This window comes from Heterocephalus glaber, unplaced genomic scaffold (genome assembly GCF_053883595.1).
Source record: "Heterocephalus glaber isolate CG9 unplaced genomic scaffold, H.glaber_assembly_v1.0 deba00001463, whole genome shotgun sequence".
Taxonomy (NCBI): Eukaryota; Metazoa; Chordata; class Mammalia; order Rodentia; family Bathyergidae; genus Heterocephalus; species Heterocephalus glaber.
This window is the reverse complement of record NW_028258310.1, coordinates 10,523,367-10,547,845: the sequence shown is the minus strand read 5'-3', so window position 1 is coordinate 10,547,845 and position 24,479 is coordinate 10,523,367. Positions and strand designations below refer to the sequence as shown.

Here is a 24,479-nt window from a genome sequence, read left to right as displayed (position 1 = left end):
CAAGATAGAATGGCCCCTGATCAACCAGCAGTTCTGCTCTTAGCTAGGGCTCAAGTGTTCTTGCTATGGCTAGGATTTCCTACTTCTAGGCTCTACCTCTCCAGGGCATGAATAACCACCCAAGTAGGAGGCTGTCCCACCACTCCAGGGAAGGCCCAGGCCCAGGATCTTTTCCACTCAAGGATCCTGCAAAGTCTTTTTCTGTCTTAAGGAAGGCTCGCAAAAATTTCCTTTCTCACTTACTACTTGGTCCTCCCTTCTCCCCAACTCTGGAGTGATTTCCCTCTAAGGGCAAGATCTGGAATGGTTGCTTTCTTGAGTATAAGGATTGTTGCTCTGCCCTGCCACACAGTAGACTTGTGAGACAAATGCTCATGAAGGGACACCCCCCACTCCAGGGGAGCTGGGGGAAAGGAAACAAAAGGAAAATACCTATAATCAAACAAAACACTATTTGTAATACTAAAAGAATAGGACTGGGGGTGTAGCTCAGTGGTAGAGTGCTTACCTAGAATGTGTGAGACTCTGGGTTTGACCCTCAGCACCTCAAAAAATAAAAGAATAGAAATAATATAAATGCCCACTAATGATTAAATAAATGTCCCTCTCAATGAACAAAAGCCCAACAACTTAATTTGAAGGGTTTAATGGGCTTTATTTTCAGTTCTAGAATTGCCAAGACTTTATTCCATAAAATAGAATAAATGTTGTGATGAGCTAAGTAGCAAAGTTTAGTGTAATAGAGAAGTTCTGAAAAAAGAAACATAACAAAAGAGAACTGGCCATTTCAGTTACTTTTCTTTTAAGATTGGAACAGGGAGACAGAACAATAAGAAAATAACTGGCTGATATCATATTATATCAGGTTAGTTTTTGTAAGGATTACACAATTAAAGGAAATAAGGACTAAAGTAGAGGGAACTTCATTGTCATGACAATGAATCTGTTTGTGAAATATAGCTATATCCCTGCTCCTGACTTCTCAAAAGGTCAGATAACAACTCAGTGTCAGTTTCATGCATGGTACGGAACTTTAGCATGAGCAACTCCATTTTGATTTTTAGTTTAGTGTGTTGGGGTCCAGTGCAGGATAATCTTAGTCCAAAACAATGGCCTCCTATAATTTTATTAATACAACTAAACAATGGAATACTGTGGAACTACTATGGCCAAAGATGGCCACAACAATATTTTCCCTTCATACAACGTGACATTTCTTCCATTGGAACTTCAAGTCTATTTCCTTCACCTTGAAAGTGAACAGGCATTTATGACTCTAAATTAAGAGACTGCAATAGAAAAGAGGTTGTATGACTTTTGAAGGTAGATCATAAAGGTGATACAGCAACCCTTTACCTACTGGGACACTGGCCTTCAGCTGCCATATCAGCACAGACTACCCTGAGACTGGATTGTGTGAGAGTCCCTTGACTACTATGAAGGGAAAGAGCTGTCCAGATGGCTATCAGCTGCTTCAGTCCTTATTTCTATCCCAACTTGAGCTACTCTCTCAAGTTACCTTGCAGGTCTAGGAGACTTTAAGCTCAAACCACTTAGAGAGGCCCTTACCAAATCCCTGACCAAAAGAGACTTTAAAAAAAATTTTTTTAAGCATTAAGCAGTGATTTACTTTGCAAAAAAATAGCCAAAATTAAGTTTTCTATTCTCTGATATGAAACAATCTTAAGGTACATTTTTAAAAGTACAGATTAGTATATACTATATGTTCCCCTTTTAACATTAACTACTATATGACCCTTTTGTTTAAAGATACATATATAGTTTTGTATATCCATAGAAGAGAGGCTTGCCAATCCCAGGTATAGTTAGACTGTCCCTGAGGGGCCTTCAAAAAATATTAGAGCCTGAACCCGCTCTATATCAAGTAAGTCATAATATCTGGGGGTGAGAAACCAAACACTGGTATCTTTTAATTTTCCTCCAAGAGATTCTAAAGTGCAGTTGCAATTGAGAGTGATGGTATTGAATAAACAAGGAAAGCAAAACAGGAAACGGGTGCTATGTTTGCCTCTAGAAAGGTATCCTCGGATAAGACTGGATAGAGCATGAAAAGGTTTATCTCTCACTGTAAACTCTTTGTTATAGTTTTATTATTATTATTTGATTCTGGGGATCAAGCCCAGGGCCATCACTGAACTACATTCCAGCCCCTCGCTGACCTTTTGAATTTATTTACTTGATTTTGTGTTACCTATTTCCAATGAGATGAATTTTAAAAGAAGAAACAGTAAAACATCTGTAGCAGTGATAGCAAATCAGAATAGCCCATTATACAGTAGGAGTCAGTCCAAAGTCCAGTGAGGCCTTAGAGGAACTGGCCTGTCCCATCTGGGAAGAATGAATGGGTGGCCAGAAGTGCTGAGGAGATCTATCCTGACGTGATCCCTAGCCCAAAATTACTCCTTGGCTGGCCTACAATGCCCTAAGTTAATACATCATTAGTTACTCTTTGGTAAAGCTGTTTGGGACACTGTAATGCCTACAATATGTGGGTCTCAGGCTGCTGGTCACCCCTATGAACCCTGAGAACAACAGGAGGGAAAATACTCAGATTTAGACGAGAGGCAAAGAGTATGGATGGCAGGCTGCTGACTGGCTGTTATCAGAGAAAAGCAGATTACTAGCCAGCTCTCCATAAGCAAAGGGTTGATCATCTGTTTCCCCTCTTAGATTGCTGGAGAGATACTACAGCGTCAATGAAGGTAAGATATGCATGGCAAAATCCAGCTGCATTGGGTCCCTGCCAATGTTGTGGGAGCACAACATGAACAGCTGGGGATATTGAATGGGCAGGAGAGACACCAATGGCTGACCTAAAGCTTCATCTCTGGCACCTTCCTCTAGCACCGAGGCATAGCCCAGTGTTCTTAGCTTTAGACATTTGACAGGTCCCAGTTAGAAATCCATCTCCATCTCACCTCAACATCTGCTATTTGGTTAGTAATAATATCCTGAACCTCAATTTCTGCATCTATAATGCAAGTTAATATATATGGGATAAAATGTTAGCCATTATATTTTATCAGTTTTTATTGGTATCTACTGTATGCAGTGATCCAGATAGATTCTTACATTTAATTAGTACAGTGAATTGGTGGTCAAGAAAGTAGGCTGTGCAGTTGCATGTAATTGGATTAAAATCATGCTGTGACGTATTAACTGTAGGACCTTAGTCAATTCACCTAACATCTCATTTTCTTACATATGAAAGGAGAATCATAATATAGCACCTCCTCTGAAGCTGCCGTGAGGATTAAATAAATGTCCACTTGCCCATTGTATAAGATGTAGCCAACTGGTGGCAGGATTGACCTAAAGAAATGACGAATTTTTTTTTTTTCTTTTGAGACAGGGTCTCGCTATGTAGTTCAGGCTGTCCTTGAACTCACTATGTAGCCCAGGCTGGCCTGGAATTTGTGGTGATTCTCCTGCCTCATCCTCCCAAGTGCTGGGATTACAGGTGCAAGCCACCATGCCTGGTGATGAATCTTTTATGAGCCCTACAGAAATTGAAAAATATGTACACCATAACTGAGTAACCACAATTGGATGTGCATCATTTAGCACTTCTGGTGCAGGAAGGTGCAGGCCAGTACAGAAACACCTACGGACCACCTATAGAAGCCCCCCTCAGCTTTCAGGCATGAAGCAGTTTGTGTTAGTAGTCCCTTTCTTGTCCTTGAGTCAGCTTTTTGAATAAAGTTGCCTTCCTTGCAGCAACACCTTGGCTTATTGGCAGGTAAGCAGCCTGACTTTAATTCCTGTAACATTCTGATTCCTGACATGGTGTGTGACTGGAAACCCTAAGTCCTAGGTGACAGAAACTTGGAGATCAATCATCTCCAAGAAAGAGAATTCCTTACATGACTGTTCGTGAAGAGGTTCACTGGAAAGGGAAGGAAAGGAAGTTAATCATGCTTCCTTCCCAGGGTCTCTTTTGCTCCATCTAGTGGGTCCACGTAAGCTACAAACAAGGGTAAGAATGAACACACTCCATCAAAGTGGCCAGTTCAGGGCAGATAATTAAGCCAGGACGCCACGATTGGATGAGACTGGCTGGTTACTTTACATGGGATGGTCAAGGGCAGCCTTGCAGAGAGGAGAGGAGGGGAATTTATTTATTTATTTATTTATTTATTTATTTATTTATTTTTGTTGTTGTTGTTAAATTCTTTTATTAGTACATTGTAGGTATACAATACAATTACATTTCTCATTGGGAATTGTACCTTTACATAATGCATCTTGGTTCTTATTTTTTCCCCATTCCTAGCCCTCCCTTCACCCCCTCCACCCTTCCCTATTTACAAAGACTTTATTTCCATTTTTTCCATTTCTCATCATTTTTCCTTTCCCTTCTTTCCTTTCCCCTGTCCCTCCCACTACCCCTACCCCTTTGAACCTTTTCTTCCTATTTTGCATTATCTATTATTCATTCTAATCATTGGTACATTTTAGGTATACAATATAATGACATTCATCATTGGAAATTTGCACCTTTACATAATCTCTCTTGGTTCTTATTTTTCACCCTCACCCAGCCCTCCCTTCAACCTCTCCATTCCTCCCCATTTACAAAGATTTTGTTCCTATTTTTCCATTTTCTCATATTAATCCCATTCCCTTCTATCCTTTCCCCTAGCCCTCCCACCTCCTTCCCCTTTGCCCCTTTTCTTCCTATTTCACATTACCTATTATACATTTAGTCCTTATTTACACTTTCAGTTTCTCACACCAGAGAAACTATTTGGTATGTATACATGTGTGTCCTATTTATTTCACTTAAGAGTATCGCCTCAATGTGCATCCACTTAGCTATAAATGTCTCTAATTTCTCATTTTTTATGGCTGAGTAGTACTCCATTTTATTTAAAAACCACATTTTCTTTATCCAGTCTCCAGTTGATGGGCATTTGGGCTGTTTCCAAGTTTTAGCTATCACAAACTGTGCTGCTATGAACATGGGCGCACATATATCACTGAGGTATGATTCTTTTAATTCTTTGGGGAAGATCCCTAGCAGTGGAATAACGGGGTCAAATGGGACTTCCAGTCCTAGTTCTTTTTGAGGTATCTCCATACTGATTTCCACAGTGGTTGCACCAGTCCTCACTCCCACCAGCAGTGGAGCAGGGTTGAGAGGAGGGGAATTTAGGTTGAGTGGTGAGGAATGAGAAGAAACCAAATGGCAGGGATGGGGATTTAGCTCAATGGTTCCGGCGCCTGCCTGGCAAGCACGCAAGGTCTCGAGTTCGATCCCCGGTACCAAAAAAAAAAAAAAAAAAAAGGACCTGGAATACTTCTGTTTGGAGAAGAAACCAAATGGCAGCAACCAGAGTTTAGCTTGGCAGGCAGGTTACTATGAGGGGAGAGCGGTGAGGAACGGAAAGAGGGTGCAGAGTGGGTTTGATTTTATTTGAAGATCATGAAAAGCCACTGAGGGTTTTAAACAAGGCTGGAATTACAGCTTATGTTTATCTTTATATTTACTTTTTTTTTTTTTTTTTTTAAGCGCCTTCTGGTAATAGGTCTTGATGGAAAATGAGCTCTACCAGGGCAACCTACCGCTCTACAAAGGCCAGTGAGGGTCCACAAAATTTTTGCAGCTCATAAACGCACTCTACAGCTCTGCGCAGAACGCTTCCCCCGCTTTCTTGATACTTCATCTTCACTACACTCTTCCGCCCAGGTCTAAAACTGGTAAGCAACTCACTTGGCAAGGGATTAATCACAGCTGGGCCGGGAGGACCCACCCTAAACGGACGCGTGGCCCCTCTGTCCAGGACAGCCAATCGTGGCAAAGGGACAAGGTAAGGGGTGGAACCCTTGCCGGTCTGTGCTGAATCATTGGCTGGCGGCCACGTCGCTCGCCGCTGGGCCACGTGACTGCCACAGCCGCGAGCTTTCGCAGAGGGATTGTTTTCCCGCACGTTTAGGTCGGTTTGTCCACCCAGCGTAGCCTGGCCCCGCCTGATGCGGGGGCCGGGAAATGGACGGGAAAGGGGACGAGACAGTTAAAGAGAGGCCCAGCGGGCTGCCTTTGTCGGCCCCGCGGAGTCCCTTCAGTCTGTTCACCACAGAGGAAGCGCTGCGGAAATAGTCGCGCGGGGTAGGCTGTACCCAAGAGGTGAGAAAAGGGAGAGGAGAGCGGTGCCGGCCTCTGCGTGGCCGCGGGCCCCACGTTTGGGTCATCCTGGTCTTGGTCCCGGGCGCGTTGGGAGAAAGCTGTGACCAGTTGTAGCTGCGGGCGTAGTGGCTGGGTGGTGGAGGTGGGCCTGGGTCCGGGATGTCCCAGGCGCAAAAAGTGCCACGCCCACCTCGCGATCTGGCTGCCCTTGTGTCTGAAGGCTGCCCTTGTGTCTGAAGGCTGCCCTTGTGTCTGAAGGCTGCCCAGCCTTCACCCCCAAACCTTCTCACCTCACGGATCCCAAGCTGTTCTTGTGGCCGAGGCTTCCCTAAGCTGTCTTGAACCCAGATATCTAGGATCTGGACCCTGGAGGTTGGAGCCACCACCTCCTTGGACAGATGGGGAAGCTGACCCGGAGAGGACAGAACACTTGGTTAACTTGATTATTAAAAGCAAACACCTGGCAAAGTACAAACTCAGGATCTGTACTTCTTTCAGACACTTAATTCTTTCAGTTAAGTGGGGACACAGAACACACAAAAAGGGCCAGTTCCTTGCCAGAAATTACAGAGCAAACCGTTTGCAGAGAGCTAGGACTTGGCACCCAGCTCTCCTAAACTCATAGACTTATCAAGTTGGGCCCTTTCCTTGCACAGATTGGGAATCACCAGTGAGTTAGGATTCAGAACTTCAACTCCTTTCTGACATCTATTCTAGTAACATGTTTTTCCTTCTTTACCCCCATGCCCTTTGTCCCCATGCTGGAGATTGAACCCAAGGCATTGGCAAGTGCCCTACAACTGAGTTACACCCTCTACCCCTGCCTTATTGGTCTTTATGTAAAATATAAGAATAATATGACATTATTGGGTTACATAGAAATTTATGATTTTGAAAATTGGATCCATAAGAAATGGAGAGTCAAAGCTTTGGGAAAAGAAATGAGTTCATTTTTTTTTTCTTCAGGAACCTCAAGGATTGAAAGAAACAGACTATTCGATCCTGGGTACCAAAAAAGAAAAAAAAGAAACAGCCAAAAAGCTTTCATAGCTTTCATTTTTTTCATGTTATGTGCTAGAAACTTTACTTGTGTTAGCCTTACAACAATCCTGCAAATTACTTGGTAATGTTATCTCCATTTTACAGGTCAGAAGTTGATGCTGAAGTTTTCACTCAGTTCCTTCTAGCTGCTGAGTGTGGTAGCTGGGGTCTGAATAGAGATTAGATGTGCCTGACTTTGGAATACACCTACTGGTTCTCCAAGTAGGGCCCCATCTGTGCTCACTAGGATGCAGAGGCTTGGATCTCATCCTTGAATTTGCAGGGGCAGGTCTTACAGCCGGCTGCTGCTTTTTTTGTTTGTTTTGGGGATTGAACCCATAGCCTTCACACTGAGCTACATCCATAGCCCTTTTTTATTTCTTTATTTTGAGACAGAGTTTCACTAAGTTGCCCAGGCTGGGCTTAAACTTTCTATCCCCTGCCTCAGCCTCCCATGGTGCTAGGATTAGAGGCATGGGCCACTGTGCCCAGCTGAATCTGCATTTTAACCACTGTCTGTATTTGAAAAATCATTGTGTAGTATGGCTAAATCAATGTGTAGCCTCCTAGAGGAAGATCTAGAGATGAATATATTCCGGGCTTCGTGATCCTTAAAATATATTTTCTAGTAGTAAGTTTTGAGACTAGACATCACAATTCAGTGAAATGCTTGCCAAATTATAATTTCCTGGCATAAGCTTGGTTATAGTGTAGCTGTTAAAACTTGTCATCCGTTCACCCAAAAGATATTTGTGAAACACTTAACTAGGTGACAAAAAAGGTACAGTACTTGGGATACAGCTTCAAACAAAACAAAGCAGGGCCGGGGATTTAGCTCAGTGGTGCCGCCACCTGCTTGGAAAGTGCAAGGTCCCAAATTTGATCCCCGGTACCAAAAACAACAACAAAAAAAACAAAGCAGACAATTTGTCTGGGAAAGACAGACAATTTAAAGGGTTAATATGATGGCAAAAGGGCCATAAAGAAAAGTAAGGCAAGGCAAAAGGAATAAGTGCAAGGCAAGGATGGGCCCATGAGGCACACGTGCTATTTTTATATAGTATATCTAGGAAGAAATTAGTAAGTTTTTTGAGAAAACTTAAAGAAGAGAGGGAGCAAGTAAAAAAATAGTTGAGGAAGAGCATTCCAGTCAGAGGGGGAAAAAAGTGTGCAAGAAGAGCTTGCTTGGTTTAACTCTTGTCTGGAATGCTAATTGTTCTAACCAAAATGTAGCATAAGAGGCCAGGGTTTTAGCTCAGTGGTTCCACTGCCTGCCCCGTAAGCGCAAGGACCCCAGTTTGATCCCCGGTGCCAAAAAACAAACAAAAAACCAAAATGTAGCATAGGAGTAAATTTATGTTGTTACTCCTAATAGAAAGAAAAGAAAGAAAAATATTACCAATGCCTGTATATGAAACATAATTTTAATCTTCAACTTTTACCAAGCCTTCTTTAAGCAGTGTGTTACCTTCACTTATTGATATAACTAAAAGAGGCCAGGGATTAGCTCAGTGGTTCCACTGCCTGCCTTGCAAGTACTAGGTCCTGAGTTCGATCCCTGGTACCCCCGCCCCCAAAATATATGTATAACAGATTCAGAAGCAAGTTGAGTAATTGGCCACAGATTGGAGCTTTAAAGTAGCTTGTAAAAATCTCTTCACAAAGAAATTTGGGGGCAATGTGGATTTATAGAAAGAAAGCTGAACTTGAAAATTGGAAGATGAGTTTGAGAATCTGTTGCTTAACAGTTGAGCAATTGACTAAACCTGGATTTGTCTTATACTAGAGAACTGAAATTTGTAATTTGTTCTTCTCAGATTTATTGAGGCAAGTGGGAGATGTGTATTAAATCTTTTCAAAAGCTGTGAATTACTGTGCAAGGAGGTTTTTAGTTGTCTGATCATGGTTTCACATCGTTTCCTCTTGGGTTTAATGTTAGAAATAATACGTAATAATATTTACACAACTGATGTAAGTCTTGTGGTTCTTGTTCATTACAGATATACAGGAACATTAATTATTTGTGATAACTGGAAAATAAGGATATTTTCTTGTCTTTATTATATTTACTTGAAACTTTGTTTCCAGGATAAACTAGGTGCCAAACAAGGTACAGTATGGTATGGTATGTACCCATACATACCAAGTGTGAGGCATCGGGTTAGTGCTGGGTTATATAGAAGCAAGGATGATTTGGCAGCTGCCTATAAATGTGCTGTAGTTTGAGACTTATTAACTTACATGGTAAATTGTTACATGTAATATATTGGAGGAGCATATCCTAAGAAATTCAAAATCTTTATCCTATGGCATTTAAGATGGGCCATGTAGGATTAGAAGAAGGACCAAGACAGGTGGAGAGGCTGAAGTTTCTTCCATCCCTCCCTACCTCCTCTATTGAAACAACCACTGATCTGCTTTCTGTTATTATAGGTTAGATTGCATTTTCTATAGATGGAATCATATAATATGTACTCCTTTTTTTCCCTGGCTTTCACTCAGCAAAATTATTTTGAGTTCATTAATGTTATATCAATAGTTCTTTGTATTTCTAAGTAATATTCCATGTAAGAATATAGCACAGTTTGTTTACCTAGTCACTTGCTGAACCTTTGAGTTGGGCCATTACAGATAAAACTCACTTGTCTTTTGATGCCTGTTTTACTTAGAAATGTGTTATTTCTCAGTTTCACTATTTGGGGGCGTTTCCAATATTTTTCTGTTGATTTCTAATTTAATTCTGTTGAAGTCAGAGAAAATATTATGTATGAATTGGCTTCTTTTAACTTTACAGAGAATTTATGTTTCCCCTTGATAAATGTTTCATATGCACTTGAAGAAAATGTATTTTTCTATTATTGAGTATAATGTCTTATCTTTAATATATATTGTCTGAGTTGATCTATAGTGTTTAAATCTTGTAAATCCTACTGATTTTCTTCAATAAATACTGAGGGAAGGCCATTGAGTTCTCTGATGCTAATCATGGATATCTTTATTTCTCTTTGTAATTCTTGCTTGTTTTTGGTTCATTTATTTTGGAATCCTGATATTAGGTGTACAGTTGGGATTGTAATTGTTAAGTCTTCTTGAGGAATTGACTCCATTATCATTTATAAAATTGGCCTCTTTTCCCTCAAATCTTCTTTATCTGATGCTAATATGGCCACTCCAGCTTTCTTTTGGTGCATGTTAGCAAAGTATATCTTTTCTCATCTTTTTACTTTTATCCTATTGTCTTTATACTTAAGTGTGTTTCTTATAGGCTGCATATAATTGGGTCTTGCTTTTTAATCTAATCTGACAATCTCTGTGCGGATGTTTAGACCATTGTGTTTAAGGTAATTGTTGATATGGCTATTACTGATATGGTTACTATTTATTTTCCCTTCTCTTGTCTTTATTATTTAGTATTTTCTGTGATTCCATTGTATCTCATTTGTTTATTAGCCATAATCCTTTGTCATTAGTGGGGTTATTCTAGGGCTTGTAGTATGCAACTTTAACACTGAGTACTGTCAAGTAATATTATGCCCTTTAATGTCTAAGAGTCTTAAGATGGTATACACTGGTTTCTTCCCTTTTGGCTGCATGTGTGTCTGTGTGTGTTAAAATAGTGTAACATAAAATTGGCCATTTTAACCATTTTGAAGTGTGTAATTCAGTGGCATTAAATATATTCATAATATTATTTAACTGTCACTATTATGTATCTCTGAAACTTGAAATAGAAATTCTGTAACCAGTAACTCCTCCTTTCCCCAGTACCTGGTTACGTTCATTCTGATAGTATGTCTTTTAATTGTCATGTTTACACCATTCATTTTTAATGTGATTATTTATATGTTTGAATTAAACTCTACCTTCTTGCTGTTTTCAGTTTTATCTGTTTTTTGCTTTTTCTTTTTCTACTGTTTCTTGGATTGAGAATTTTTATGATTCCTTTTTATCGCCACTATTTTTTAATTTTTGCAGTGCTGGGGATCAAACGCATGGCCTTGTACATGCTAGGCAAGCACTCTTCCTCTGAGCTATATCCCCAGCCCTAGCTCCATACTGACTTAATATTTATCATACCTTTAAAAATATTTAGTCGTTAGCCTTGGTTTGTAATATACATCTTTAACTAATCAGAGTCTACCTTCAAATATTATTATACTTCTTTACATCTCATGTAAGGCCTTACAATTCACGATTCTTTTTCCCATTCTTTGTGATGTTATTGCCATATTAATGCATTTCTATTTTTGGTATAGATAATTATCATTCAAAGGAATTATCAATTTTTTATTGAAAAATTGAATTTTATTTTATTATCATTGTTCCATTTCCAGGACTTTCTTTGTGTCTGAGTTTCTGACTGATATATTCTTTTTGACTAAGGAATCTTTGTGTGTGTGTGGTGTGTGTGTAAGGGATAGAGGCGATCACTGATCAGTTGGTAATACATTCTTTCAATGTTTGAGAAAGTTTATTTCCTTATCTTTTTTTTCTCCTTTTAAAAGTTGTTTGTTTTTTTTTTTGGTACGGAGATTGAACTTGGGACCTTGCTTTTGCGAGGCAGGTGGCGGAACCACTGAGCTAAATCCCAGGCCCTCTGTGTTAAAGATATCACTCTGTCATCTTCTAGCCTCCATGGTAATTCTTTTGTTCCCTTGTAAGTAATGTCTGTTTTTTCTTTGTCTTTAGGGTTTTCGTGTTTGTGGTTTTTATCAGCTTGAATGTGATATGTGTAGGTGTAGGAGGGTTTTTTTAATTTTATTTTTGTATTCTTGGTACTCTTAGATTCTTTTTTTTTTTTTTTTTGGTACCGGGGATTGAACTCGGGTCCTTGGGCCTGCACAGCAGGTGGCAAAACCACTGGGCTAAATCCCAGGCCCTTTAGATTATTGATATATTTGTAGTTTAATGTCTGAATAATCTTGGAAAATTCTTGGCCATTTCTTCTGCCCATTTTCTCCTTCTAAAAGCTCTATGTCTCATAGCTCTTAGATGTTCTGTTACATTGTTGGTTTTGGGTTTTTGATTTTGTTACTTAAATGCTGTTTTGCTTTAGTTCAGGTGATTTCTATTAACCTGTCTTTGAGTTTGTTGTTTCTTTGGCTCTATCAAATTTACTGATGAACCTGATAAAGGCATTCCTCATCTCTATTATTTGTGTTTTTCATTTTTAGCATCTGCCTGTTGTACTTTTTTAATATTAGTTTTTATCTTTTTCCATCTTGCATCAGTAGAAGGAAAATTTAGATTTGGATAGTTTTTTCTTATGTTTCTTTTTCTTAGGTTTGAAAAAAGCCTTTTGTTTTAGAAATTTCCAAGAGCTGATCCAAAATAGGACATAGGAAATGTTTTCAAGCTAGCTCAAGAAAGCAGGAAATAAGAAAACAGTTCTAGACTTCATTGAAGAAATAACTGCTGGGTACATCTACTAGTCTGATTGACTTGCTCAAGGTCAGTAATCATCTAAAATCTATTCTTTTTTTTTTCCTTCTTTACTTCACAAGACTATCAAAATAACTTATTTTACCCATGTTCAACCTAAATAAAATAAAGGTGGATTACTTCAATATATCTTGTGTTTTTAAATAGCTTCTGAGTTTCTGGATTATGACACCTTGGTAATGTTAGGTTTCTAGTATCTCACAAGGGTCCATTTTTCTATTGGTTCGAAAACAGAAAACTTACTGCATTCTTCATGTGTCATCTTTATCTGGCCAATCACAAATTGTTTTTTCATTTGTTCTTTGCAATCTTAGAGTTACTATACCTTCCAAGTGGAATTTCATGGCAATATTATTCCTCTATTCAGTCAGCATTTCAGAATGTGTACTCAGAGTAGTCAAGGGTCTCTGTATAAACATGAACCCTCCCCCCAGAGCAGATGACTATATGAACCCAGTGGGATAGACCAAAGCCTTCTACAGCACCTGCCCTGTCAACCCACCCCATGCTTTTGATATTTATTAAGTTTCACTGTCCTCTTACTGGCTTCTCTCTCCTCTTTCCTACTGAGCACGGAACTACTGTTCAAAGATCCAAATGCATACCACCCTAGTTTTCTTTTTATTGCCAGAAACATTAATCTTTATCATATATTTTTTTCTCCTATATATTCTCAACAGTTAGTGGGTTGTTTTAAAAGGGACAGATACATACACAAAGGACCATTTTGCTTTTTCAGGAAGGTAGGGGTGAAAGTTTGTAACTAGACCTTATTTTGCAGTATAGCTGAGAAGTGAAAAACCTGGGAAGAAGACCATTTGTAACATGGAAAGGAGGAGACAAGTCACCCTGATACCTTTTCTGGAGGAAATAAAAACTGCAGAGGGAGCAGGCAGATATGGAGAAGAATCTTTAGTGCTTTTATCCTCGCAAAGTCCTGCACTAATATATTACTTGTTTTGACTTAGCTGTTTATGGTCTATTTTTGGTCTTTTTTTCCCTCCCTGACCAGGACAAGTAAGGTTTAATTAAGGAAGGTAGATATAAATTATCTATGCTAAAACCTCTTAACTACCATGTGTAAAAAGTAGGACTTACTATATCAGGGACTGAGAATTACTTTATTAGTTAACACTGATATTTTCTCTGGGGTAGGAAGTGGAATCATCTGTCTCAAGAAATGTCTTCAGAAAGTAAAGAGCAACCTGATCTTTCGCCAAGGGACTCAGCTGAAGGAAATGACAGTCTTGCATCTGGAGTCTCTCTGGAGCTACAAAAGGAATCAAGTACTGACTTTCAGCAAGTTGAAACCCATGATCAATGCAGACTTTGTCCTAGGATCTATTTGGAGCCTCAAGAGAAATCAAATACTAACATTAAGCAGTTTGTCATCAAAAAGCTCCAGAAGAGTTGCCAATGTAGCTCAACTAAAGCCAAAAATATGTTTTTTGGTTTCTTTCCTGTTTTACAGTGGCTCCCAAAATATGATCTAAAGAAAAACATTTTAGGAGATGTGATGTCTGGTTTGATTGTAGGGATCTTATTGGTTCCCCAGTCCATTGCTTATTCCCTCTTGGCTGGCCAAGATCCCATCTATGGTCTGTACACATCTTTTTTTGCCAGCATCATTTATTTTTTATTTGGTACTTCTCGTCACATCTCTGTGGGCATTTTTGGAGTACTGTGCCTTATGATTGGTGAAGTAGTTGACCGAGAACTACACAAAGCTGGCTGTGACACTGCCCATATTACTCCTTTAGGAATGGTTTCAAATGGGAGCTCATTAATAAACCACACATCAGAAAGTTTATGTGACAGAAGTCACTATGCAATTAAAATTGGAAGCACTGTAACCTTTATGGCTGGAGTTTATCAGGTAAGAAATGTTGGAACAATTGGTTATTTCAAACAAAAGTAGTCACTATACATGAAATCTCAGATCTGTCAGAGATCATAATAATTAAAGATATCCCTTACTGAGTGCTCAGGATATATGAATGGTAGTGCCAGAATTCAAACTTTGGGCTCTACAGGTAAGACAGGCTGATTTTCCTAGGCTGCCTCTTAACCAAAGAATGTCAGACAGCTAGATTTTAATTATTTTGTTATAAAAATTTAGACCAAAATTGGTCCTGAGGGCCAGGGATTTAGCTCAGTGGTTCCGCCCCCTGCTGTGGAAGTGCAAGGACCCGAGTTCAATTCCTGGTACCAAAAAAAAAAAAAAAAAAAGATCCTGAGATCATCCAGTACAACTCCTTAATTTTACATTATGTGTGATTGGTTATTGGCTGACATTGGCAGTCAGCATAAGTAAGGCAAGAGGGTAACAGAATAAGGGGCAGCCGGGGGTAAGGAGAGTAGTACAGAAGGTTTTCAAGTGATAGATGTCCCTACTTTCCTTTAGAATCACTGCTCTAGTGAGTAACTCTTAACGAAAGATAGTAGTTCTCTTAGATTGTTAGAAATGGAAAAGGTGAAGAGCTACTATTCTATATTATCAGCCAGGAGAAAGTATTGGAAATGAAATTCTTAATTCTACTGTAGAATCCAATGATATGATATTAGCATCATGCCCCTGCCTTTTAACATCCAGCACCAACATTAAATCTCTTCTTTATTGCAGTCATTTGGATCCAACAAGGGAAGAGAGCCAGGCATCATGGCACATGCCTGTAATCTCAGCACTCTGGGAGGCTGAGGCAGGAGAACCACAAGTTCAAGCCCAGCCTGGTCAACTTAGCAAGCGCCTGTCTCTGAATAAATAGATTAAAAGGGCTGGGGATGTAGCTCTGTGCAGACACTGGGTTTAGGCCCCAGTTTTAAAAAAAAAAAAAGATGATGTGAATCTTACTTTTTCTCATCAGTTAACACTTTATTTTCACAGCATTGACTTCCACTTTACGGGGGAAAAAAAAACCATGATATACATACATATATTCTTAATTAGAATTTTTATAATTTGAGTTTTTGTTTTCATGTGGATCTTTGAGAATTTTCTTTTTGAAAGAAGTCTGGACCTTGTCAAGTATAAGAAACATTGCTTGAGAAGGCAGAAATCCTCAGTTCTAGTTTCAGCTGGGCTAGTGGAAACTGACCTTGAGCAAGTTTTCTCTCTTTACAAAATGAAAAGATTAATTTTTTTTTTACTGCATTTATTCTATCTCTGACATTGATATTTAACACTTGTATATCTTCTCTTCCAGGTAGTAATGGGCTTCTTTCAAGTGGGCTTTGTTTCTGTCTACCTCTCAGATGCCTTGCTGAGTGGATTTGTCACTGGTGCCTCCTTCACTATTCTCACATCTCAGGCTAAGTATCTCCTTGGGCTCAGCCTTCCACGGAGTAATGGTGTGGGCTCACTCATCACTACCTGGATACATATCTTCCAAAACATCCATAAGACCAAACTCTGTGATCTCATCACTAGCCTTTTGTGTCTTTTGGTCCTTTTGCCAGCCAAAGAACTCAATGAGCACTTCAAATCCAAGCTCAAGGCACCAATTCCTATTGAACTTATTGTTGTTGTGGCAGCCACATTGGCCTCTCATTTTGGAAAACTAAAGGAGAATTACAATTCCAGTGTTGCTGGACACATACCCACTGGGTTTTTGCCACCCAAAGCACCAGACTGGAGCCTAGTGCCTAATGTGGCTGTGGATGCAATAGCTATTTCTTTCATTGGCTTTGCTATCACTGTATCACTTTCTGAGATGTTTGCCAAGAAACATGGCTACACAGTCAAAGCAAATCAGGAGATGTATGCCATTGGCTTTTGCAATATCGTCCCTTCCTTCTTCCATTGCATTACTACTAGTGCAGCTCTTGCAAAGACACTGGTTAAAGAATCAACAGGTTGTCAGACTCAGGTTTCCGCTGTGATGACAGCCCTGGTTCTTTTGTTGGTTCTCCTAGTAATAGCTCCTTTATTCTATTCCCTACAGAAATGTGTCCTTGGTGTGATCACTATTGTAAATCTCCGGGGAGCCCTTTGTAAATTTAGAGATCTGCCCAATATGTGGAGGGTTAGCAGAATGGATACAGTTATCTGGTTTGTTACCATGCTGTCCTCTGCTCTGATAAGCACTGAAATAGGCCTGCTTATTGGGGTTTGTTTTTCTATGTTTTGTGTTATCCTCCGCACTCAGAAGCCAAAGGTTTCATTGCTTGGCTTGGTGGAAGAGTCTGAAATCTTTGAATCCTTGTCTGCTTACAAGAACCTTCAGACCAAGCCAGGCATCAAGATTGTCCGCTTCATAGCACCTCTCTACTACATAAACAAAGAATGCTTTAAATCTGCTTTATATAAAAAAACTCTAAACCCAGTCTTGGTAAAGGCTGCTCAGAAGAAGGCAGCCAGAAGAATGCTCAAAGAGCAAAGAGTGATTCTCAGTGGAATCCAGGAAGAGTTTTCAGTGCAACTTTCCCATGATCCTTTGGAGCTGCATACTGTAGTGATTGACTGCAGTGCAATACAATTTTTAGATACAGCAGGGATCCATACACTGAAAGAAGTTCGCAGAGATTATGAAGCCATTGGGATTCAGTTTCTGCTGGCTCAATGCAATCCCTCTGTGAGGGATTCCCTGACCAAGGGACAGTATTGCAGAAAAGAAGAACAAAACCTTCTCTTCTATAGCATGTATGAAGCAGTGGCTTTTGCAGTAGAATCTCAAAACCAGAAAGAAACATGTGTTCTCAATGGTCTGAGTCTTTCCAGTGATTGAAAAAGTAGATGAAGAATGTCTCATCAGTAGGTTAAAATTTCAAATGTGCAATATTTTCCATTTCCACAGTGGAAAATGTTGCACACTTGAAATTTTCCTTCCTTGGAAGGTTATGGCCTTTTTATATTCTCAAATGCAGCAAAGCTCATAGTAGGACAGAATCAAAAAGAAGAAATGTGATTTCAAGCTTTCATGCATCTATGAAGTACTCTTGGGATGTAATAACTAGTGAATTGAGTTGTAAAGTAGCTCCCAAACTTAATTACCACCTTGTTTTAGCGCATATGTTTGGACTTTTCCTCCTCCTATTAAGATTTAGAAGCATAAATATGATATTCATAAAATCCAAGTTCTGTGGGAGTATTTATGGTAGTTGGCCACAGGTTGTGAAATGAGGGGTTGTTTCTTTGGAAAAGCAAGAATATCTGACATTGAACACTTACAGTTCTGTGTTTAGACTTTGGCAGGCAAAAAAAGACATGTTCTCCAAAGAATAAGGAACTAATTTATATGAGATTAAAACATCTAGCCAGGTCTTTTAAACAAGATAATGATTGCCAAAGTGCAAACTCATTTTTTAAACCTGTTCTTATATTGTAAGCAATTTTAAGTGTTTCTAATAACCCCTATATGTTGGGTATAGTACATATGTACATATTTAAGATATATGTATATATACCTTTTGTTAGCTCTCTAAACTGCCAGTGTTGCTATTCTATTGGTAGATCTCCCCCATTTACTTACATGGAAAATACCTATTATTCCAACAAAGCAGTTTCTATGTTACTGTCTTCTAAGGTGATTAATGTTATGATTATATACAATATTCTCCTGAATTTTGACATCCTCTTATTAGGTCTAGAATTTTGGAATTTCAAAAATGTCAATGATGCTTATATTTGTGCTTTTTAGTTTGTTCCTAATGTTTGCCATTTCTGTTGAGTCTTAGGAATATTAGTTATAAAACTACGGTATTTTGGTTGTTTTTCTTTTTTTGCTACTGGGGATCGAACTCGGGACCTTCCACTTGGGAGGCAGGCGGCAGCACCACTAAGCTAAATCCCTGGCCCATCTTGTTTGTTTTTCATTCCTTTTCCCTAAGCCAGGTTTGAGTTGAGACTATTATAAATGTCTAATAACTCTGGTAGAGTAATCAGTACATGTTTAAGACAACTCTATAGTTTTTCCAACATCAGCATAGCAAAAGAATTTCAGCCCAGTCAGTATTTGAAAAATCTCTTAGAAGGATGGATATCAAGATTTGCCCTTTACTTGATATTTCAGTCCACATGTGGATATAAACAGTTCTGGAGCTTTATGTGTGCAGTAAGAAAATTTCTTGAATTATGTTCTGGTTTGTGCCTATCCCACTCAAATGAGGTTCTGCTTTTAGTAGCCATCTGTAAAAACTTTTTTTTTTTTTTTTAACAGGGTTTTGCTTTGTAGTTCAGGCTGGCCTTGAACTTACTATATATTCCAGCCTGGCCTTAAACTCGAGGCACTCCTCCTGCATTAGCCTCCTGAATGCTGGGATTACCAGCGTGCACCACCAAGCCTGGCTTGGAAAAACATTTTAAAGTTTCATTAGAATTTACATTTTACCGCCTGCCTCACAAGCGCAAGGTCCCGAGTTCGATCCCCAGTACCCCCCCCCCAAAAATTTACATTTTATTCTGTACTTCAATTGCATTCTGCCTGTATTTGCACATTTGTGTGTGTGTGTGTGGTAATAGGCATTGAACCCAGTGCCTTGCACATGCTAGGTGAGCCCTCTATTACTGAGCTACATCCTCAGTCCTTGTTTAATTTTTTTTGACAGGGCCCCACAGAGTTGCCCAGGCTGGCTTCAAACTTGTGAATCTGCCTTAGCCTACCAAGTAGCTGGGGATGTAGTGCATTTCTTGGTATCTCAGGTATATGCCATCACACTTAGCTTTTAAAATTTTTTGATTGCTGATAATTTAAAGGAATCAAACTTTTAAAGCCAGATTCACTGCCACCACCAAAAGCAATGTTTTTATTTGCTTTCTTGATACTTTAAACTATATTGATCCAAAAACATCTTGCTTACTCTGAAGGTGAGAGTCGAAATGAAGCATTTTCTCATTACTTATTGACAAATATACAGAATTCTGAATATCTTAAAATGGTTTTCATTTAATTGAAATACAGTGTGTACTCTCTTGGTAGTTAAAGCTCTTATAACTTTATTTTTAAATTTGTTACAACCAGAGGAGTGGAATGTGCCAGTGCAGTTAGGTGTGTGAAAGGAGAACATTGTAGAAGAGTAAAAGGAATAGAGCATTGTAAAGACTATCTGGCCAGTGAAAGGAAAGAAGAAAGGGATCCAGATAAATAGGAACCAATTCCTGGCTCCACCACAGTAAGATCGCATTAGGAAGCAATTCTCTGAGAGCGAGTTTCTCTTTCTAGAAGGGGAAAATCACAGACTCACCAAAGCTGAAAGCTGAGAAGCACTTGGTCAGGTTGTGGCAAAAGCCTGAGTTGGCCTGCTTTGGAGCCATGGGACTTCCTTAATCTAAATTGATCTTTTCTAAGTAAGACCAAAGGAAAACAAGGTATGATTTTTGACAAAGTCTGACTTAGCTTTTAAGTAATAGGAGACATTGATGTCAAAATTGGTCATTAAATTTATAAAATGGTAAATGGTGAATTTTAAAAACGTATGGGGGTGTTAGGTGTGTTCATTAGACTATTCTAATGCTAATGACTACATTTTAACAAGATCAGCAATTCTCTCCAGGGTTGTTCTCTTAGTAATTTGTCATTTAAGAACACATTGACAGAGTTAGACCTGATCTTCATATAAAAGTAAGAAAGGGGATGCAATGCATTTCTTGGGAATTTAAATTGAGTCTCTGAGTTACACTGATAAACTCCAGCTCTGTGACCCTTGATGTTTTCCTGTTACTAGAACTGTAGGTTCTTTGCATCAAGGTAGATGTTATCTCATATATTTCTGAGGACTCTTCCAGGAGTCAGGGACGCCGGGCCAGGTGCTGGTACTATAGTGCCAAATATATAATATGCTGGGGCCCTGAAGGAGCTGCTTTGTGGAAAGCACTGAGCTGAGGCCTGGTTGAAAGCTGAGCAAGACGCAGAGATGCTCCTGGTCTATTCAGGGAAAGAAAAGTTCCACAACACAGTGACAAAAATCCAATTGACAGGATTTAGATTTTGTGTAACTTTTCCGTTGTTAGTGGTTTCCCCCACCCAAATTTTGATTTATTCTAGTAATGCCTTATTTAAAACAGCTTAAAAACTGAAAAAAGGATGAAATGGGATCTAGAAAACTGTTAGGCTCTGAACTAATCCCCCCCTTTTTTAGTAAAATGTTTTTAGATAATCATGAATCAAAGTTAGGTGCTAATTATAAGAATGAAAATTATAATGAATAGTACAAAATAATACACAGTACCAGCTTCTTTGTTATTTATAGCCTATGTATTAAAATACTATTGAAATACCATACATTAATTTTTTAAGGTTTTTTTTAGAAAAATTAGCAACTTAGGAATGGTGAGTTTAAATGTAGGAATGAGGAAGATTTATTTTTATAAGGTAATTTTTATCCTGATAAGGACTTTTAAAAAATTTTTACTTAACAGCTTAAATTTTAAACATTGTTAAATACATTAGAGAAAAAGCATTATAGTAAATTAGTAGATTCTTCGGTGTGTATTTTTTTTTTTAACTTAGTGGTATAAAATAGGAAGAATAATACTGAATTCTGAAGATTGTATAATAAAGGACAACAAATACCTTTTTTTTTTTTTTTTTGGTACCGGCGATCGAACTCGGGTCCTTGCGCTTGTGCAGCAGGCAGCAAAACCACTGAGCTAAATCCCCGGCCCAACAAATACCTTTATTAAAGATACTTCTGTTAAGTCTGTCCATAAGCAGCCTAGCCTAGCAAGTTTTTATCTGAAGCTTTAATAAACTTATTTGGGGGAGGTTCTCTTCCCTGTTCTCTGTACTGTATCCCTAAAGTAAGATACTTGAAATCTAGCTCTTGCCTTAAAGTAAGTGCCTCTATGTTATTCATAAATCATTGCTTGACTACATTACAGGACAAGGATGAGTTGTTGAAGCATTACTGTACAATAGATCATTTTTTCTGGATGCATATGTTTGTTTCGCCTATAATGTAAGAGCCTATATGTTTGTTGAGATCATACTTTCTGCTAATAAATTGTTACTCTAATAAAATATTACTGTGTCTAAATTATCTTAGTGGAAGGGAGATTCTAAGAAACATATGCAGGCGCCATGAGTTTTAAAATATCTCTTTACGTTTGGAGAGTGATTCATTCATTTTTCTCAACCATAACAAAGGTATTTGTCACCATAGAAAGATATAAAGAAACCCAGGTCTTTTCCTTTGGGTACTCAGTATTTCCATCAGTGAAGAAGGAAGGGAGCTGGGGATTTAGCTCAGTGGTTCTGCCGCCTGCCTTGCAAGCACAAAGTCCCAAGTTCGATCCCTGGTACCAAAAAAAGGGGGGGCGGGGAGGAAACTAGACTGCTCAAGGGCCCCTTCCAGTTCTTATATTGCGTGATTTCTATTTTATATCAGGGTAGAATCACAAAACCTAAATCTGGCTCATGTTTTACAACCGACCTAATTCTGAACGTGGGCAATTTACCTTTTTTTTTTTTTTTTTTAATACGTCAGTTTTGTTGATGGTTCTTTTTTTTTTTTGGTACCAGGGATTGAACTCAGGTCCTTGCACTTGCGAGGCAGGCAGTGGAACCACTGAGCTAAATCCCCGACCCAGGCAATTTACCTTTGAGCCCTTTTTTCTCAGCAGTGAACTAAGGCTAACACCTTATGATGACTAAGTGGGAGATTTGAGAGCCACGTATCTAGCTGAAGCACATTTCGTGAAGAATAATCTGTACCCTATTTATTTCACATAAGGGTGTGGCCTTAATGTGCATCCATTTAGCTGTAAATGGATCTAGTTTCTCATTCTTTTTCTTTTGGTACCAGGGATCGAACTCAGGTCCTTGCACTTGTGGGACAGGCAGCAGAACCACTGAGCTAAATCCCCGGCCCTAGTTTCTCATTCTTTATGGCCAAGTAGTACTCCATTTTATATATATTTTAAAAAACCCACCACATTTTCTTTATTACAAACTGCCACTATGAGCATGGGTGCACATATATCACTGTGGTATGATTCTTTTAATTCTTTGGGGAAGATACCCAGCAGGGGAATAGCTGGGTCAAATGGGACTTCCAGTCCTAGTTCTTTGAGGTATCTCCATACTGATTTCCACAGTGCTTGCACCAGTCGACACTCCCACCAGCAGTGGAGCAGGTTTCCTCTTTCCCCACAGCCTTGCCAGCATTTGTTATTGGTTGATTTCATGATAGCAGCCATTCTTTCTGGAGTGAGGTGGAATCTCAGTGTTGTTTTCATTTGCATCTCTCGAATGACCAGTGACAGGACACACATGTAAATACTGAATAGTTTCTCTGTTGTGAGAAACTGAAAGTGTAAATAAAGATCAAAATGTATAATGGACTGTGAAATAGGAAGAAAAGGTCAAAGGGAGGGGGAAGTGAGGGGTAGGGGAAAGGAATAAATATGAGAAAAGGAAAAAATGGAAACAAAGTCTTTGTAAATAGGGAGGGGTGGAGGGGTTGAAGGGAGGGCAGGGGAAGGAAAAAATAAGAACCAAGATATATTATGTAAAGGTACAACTTCCCAGTAATGAATGTCAGCATAGTGTATACCTAAAATGTACCAATAAAATGAATGAATAAAAAAATCTGTACCACTGCCCTCTCCCTGGGAGGTACTCTCCTTTATGCCTCTCTGCTTGAAAAAAGATCCTGGGCATGGGGCTCAGGACAGGATTTAGTCCTCTCACAGTAACTTGGGCATTCTGCCCCAATTCTACTCCCACCCAACAGAAGTTAGACTGAATTGTGTTTAACACTGTGTACCCTCCCTGCCTGCACAAGCACCTGGTATTTATGCATGTAGTATGTATATATGTACTTTACAGGGGACTGAACCCATGGACCTTGGACTGAGCTATATCCCAGCCCTTTTTTATTTTTTAATTTTGAGACAGGATCTCACTAAATAGCCCAGGTTGGGTTTAAACTTCCACAGGTATGTGCCACCACGCCTGGCTAGCACATAGCATCTTAAGCCCTGGGAATTGCACTTACAGAGTCATTCTCTAGCATATCCTTCAGCCAACTGGGAACACTTTGCTTCCTCATCTGCCCTTTCAATGTTTATGTCTTTGGACTCTTCATTTAGAACAGCTGTTTAAATTCTTAGTTTCAAATCTAGCTGATGAAAGTATGGCTCTTGGAGAAATACACATGCAGGTATGCGCACAATTATATTAAAATGGTTAGTTCATAACACCCCCCCCCATATCTTGAACACACCTTGCATTGTAAACTCTGTTTAATTACACCCACAACTATCAGGCTGACCTTGCACTCAGTCCTCTTGCCTCAGCCTCCCAAGTGCTAGGATTATAGGGATGTACCACTACACCCTACTTTACATATGTGACTAATTACCTTACTCTCTGTGCTACCAGCAGCTAAAAAAGATTTCTTTTTTCTAGTACACCTGCCAGCATCTGCTATACATAAATCTCCAGAGCTGTTTTTAACAACTTGGATGCCCAGACATCTCATATAAAACATGTTTTGAAAACTTATCTTCCCTTCTGTGTGTGTGTGTGTGGTGCTGGGGATTGAACCCAGGACATTGTTTTTGTTTGTTTGTTTTTGGTACTGGGGATCAAACTCAGACCTTGCGCTTTCACGGCAGGCGCCAGAACCACTGAGCTAAATCCCTGGCCCACCCAGGACATTGTGTATGGTAAACGTGGGCTTTACCACTAGACATGGGCTTTACCACTATTTTGATCATAGCATGATCCAACCACTTAAGCTAAAACCTGGGAACTTAGAATCTGCCTGATCAACTTCCATACCAAATCCATCTACTTTGTGTCTATCAGATTCAATATCTCATTCCTGCCCTCAATTTTCATTATTTCTCTGCGGGACTACGCCACATTCTAGCTACTTTACATGCTTTTCAATGTAGCCTTTACACAAG

At 39.2% G+C, this 24,479-nt stretch overlaps 2 protein-coding genes across 3 annotated transcripts in view; one reads left to right on the top strand and one right to left on the bottom strand.

Annotated features, from left to right (window-relative positions):
- Positions 1–24,479, bottom strand: part of Pde6a (phosphodiesterase 6A) — a 108,814-nt gene that overhangs the window by 69,412 nt on the left and 14,923 nt on the right. The window lies entirely within an intron of this gene.
- On the top strand, positions 5,931–17,539 carry Slc26a2 (solute carrier family 26 member 2). Of its 2 annotated transcripts, none has more exons than XM_004854405.4 (3): positions 5,931–6,148; positions 13,787–14,507; positions 15,835–17,539. In XM_004854405.4, the coding sequence occupies exons 2-3, from the start codon at positions 13,812–13,814 to the stop codon at positions 17,353–17,355; spliced, it is 2,217 nt and encodes a 738-aa protein (XP_004854462.1). In that variant the 5' UTR covers positions 5,931–6,148; positions 13,787–13,811; the 3' UTR covers positions 17,356–17,539. The 2 variants fall into 2 exon arrangements, with proteins under 2 accessions (XP_004854462.1, XP_087036723.1); XM_087180597.1 differs by lacking the exon at positions 5,931–6,148 and adding an exon at positions 12,468–12,640.

Bases quoted from the DNA above. Each gene is read 5' to 3' on its own strand.
- Slc26a2 (XM_004854405.4), top strand. From the start codon at position 13,812: ATGTCTTCAGAAAGTAAAGAGCAACCTGATCTTTCGCCAAGGGACTCA. The intron at 14,508-15,834 runs GTAAGAAATGTT...CTTCTCTTCCAG, and splicing joins TTATGGCTGGAGTTTATCAG to GTAGTAATGGGCTTCTTTCA.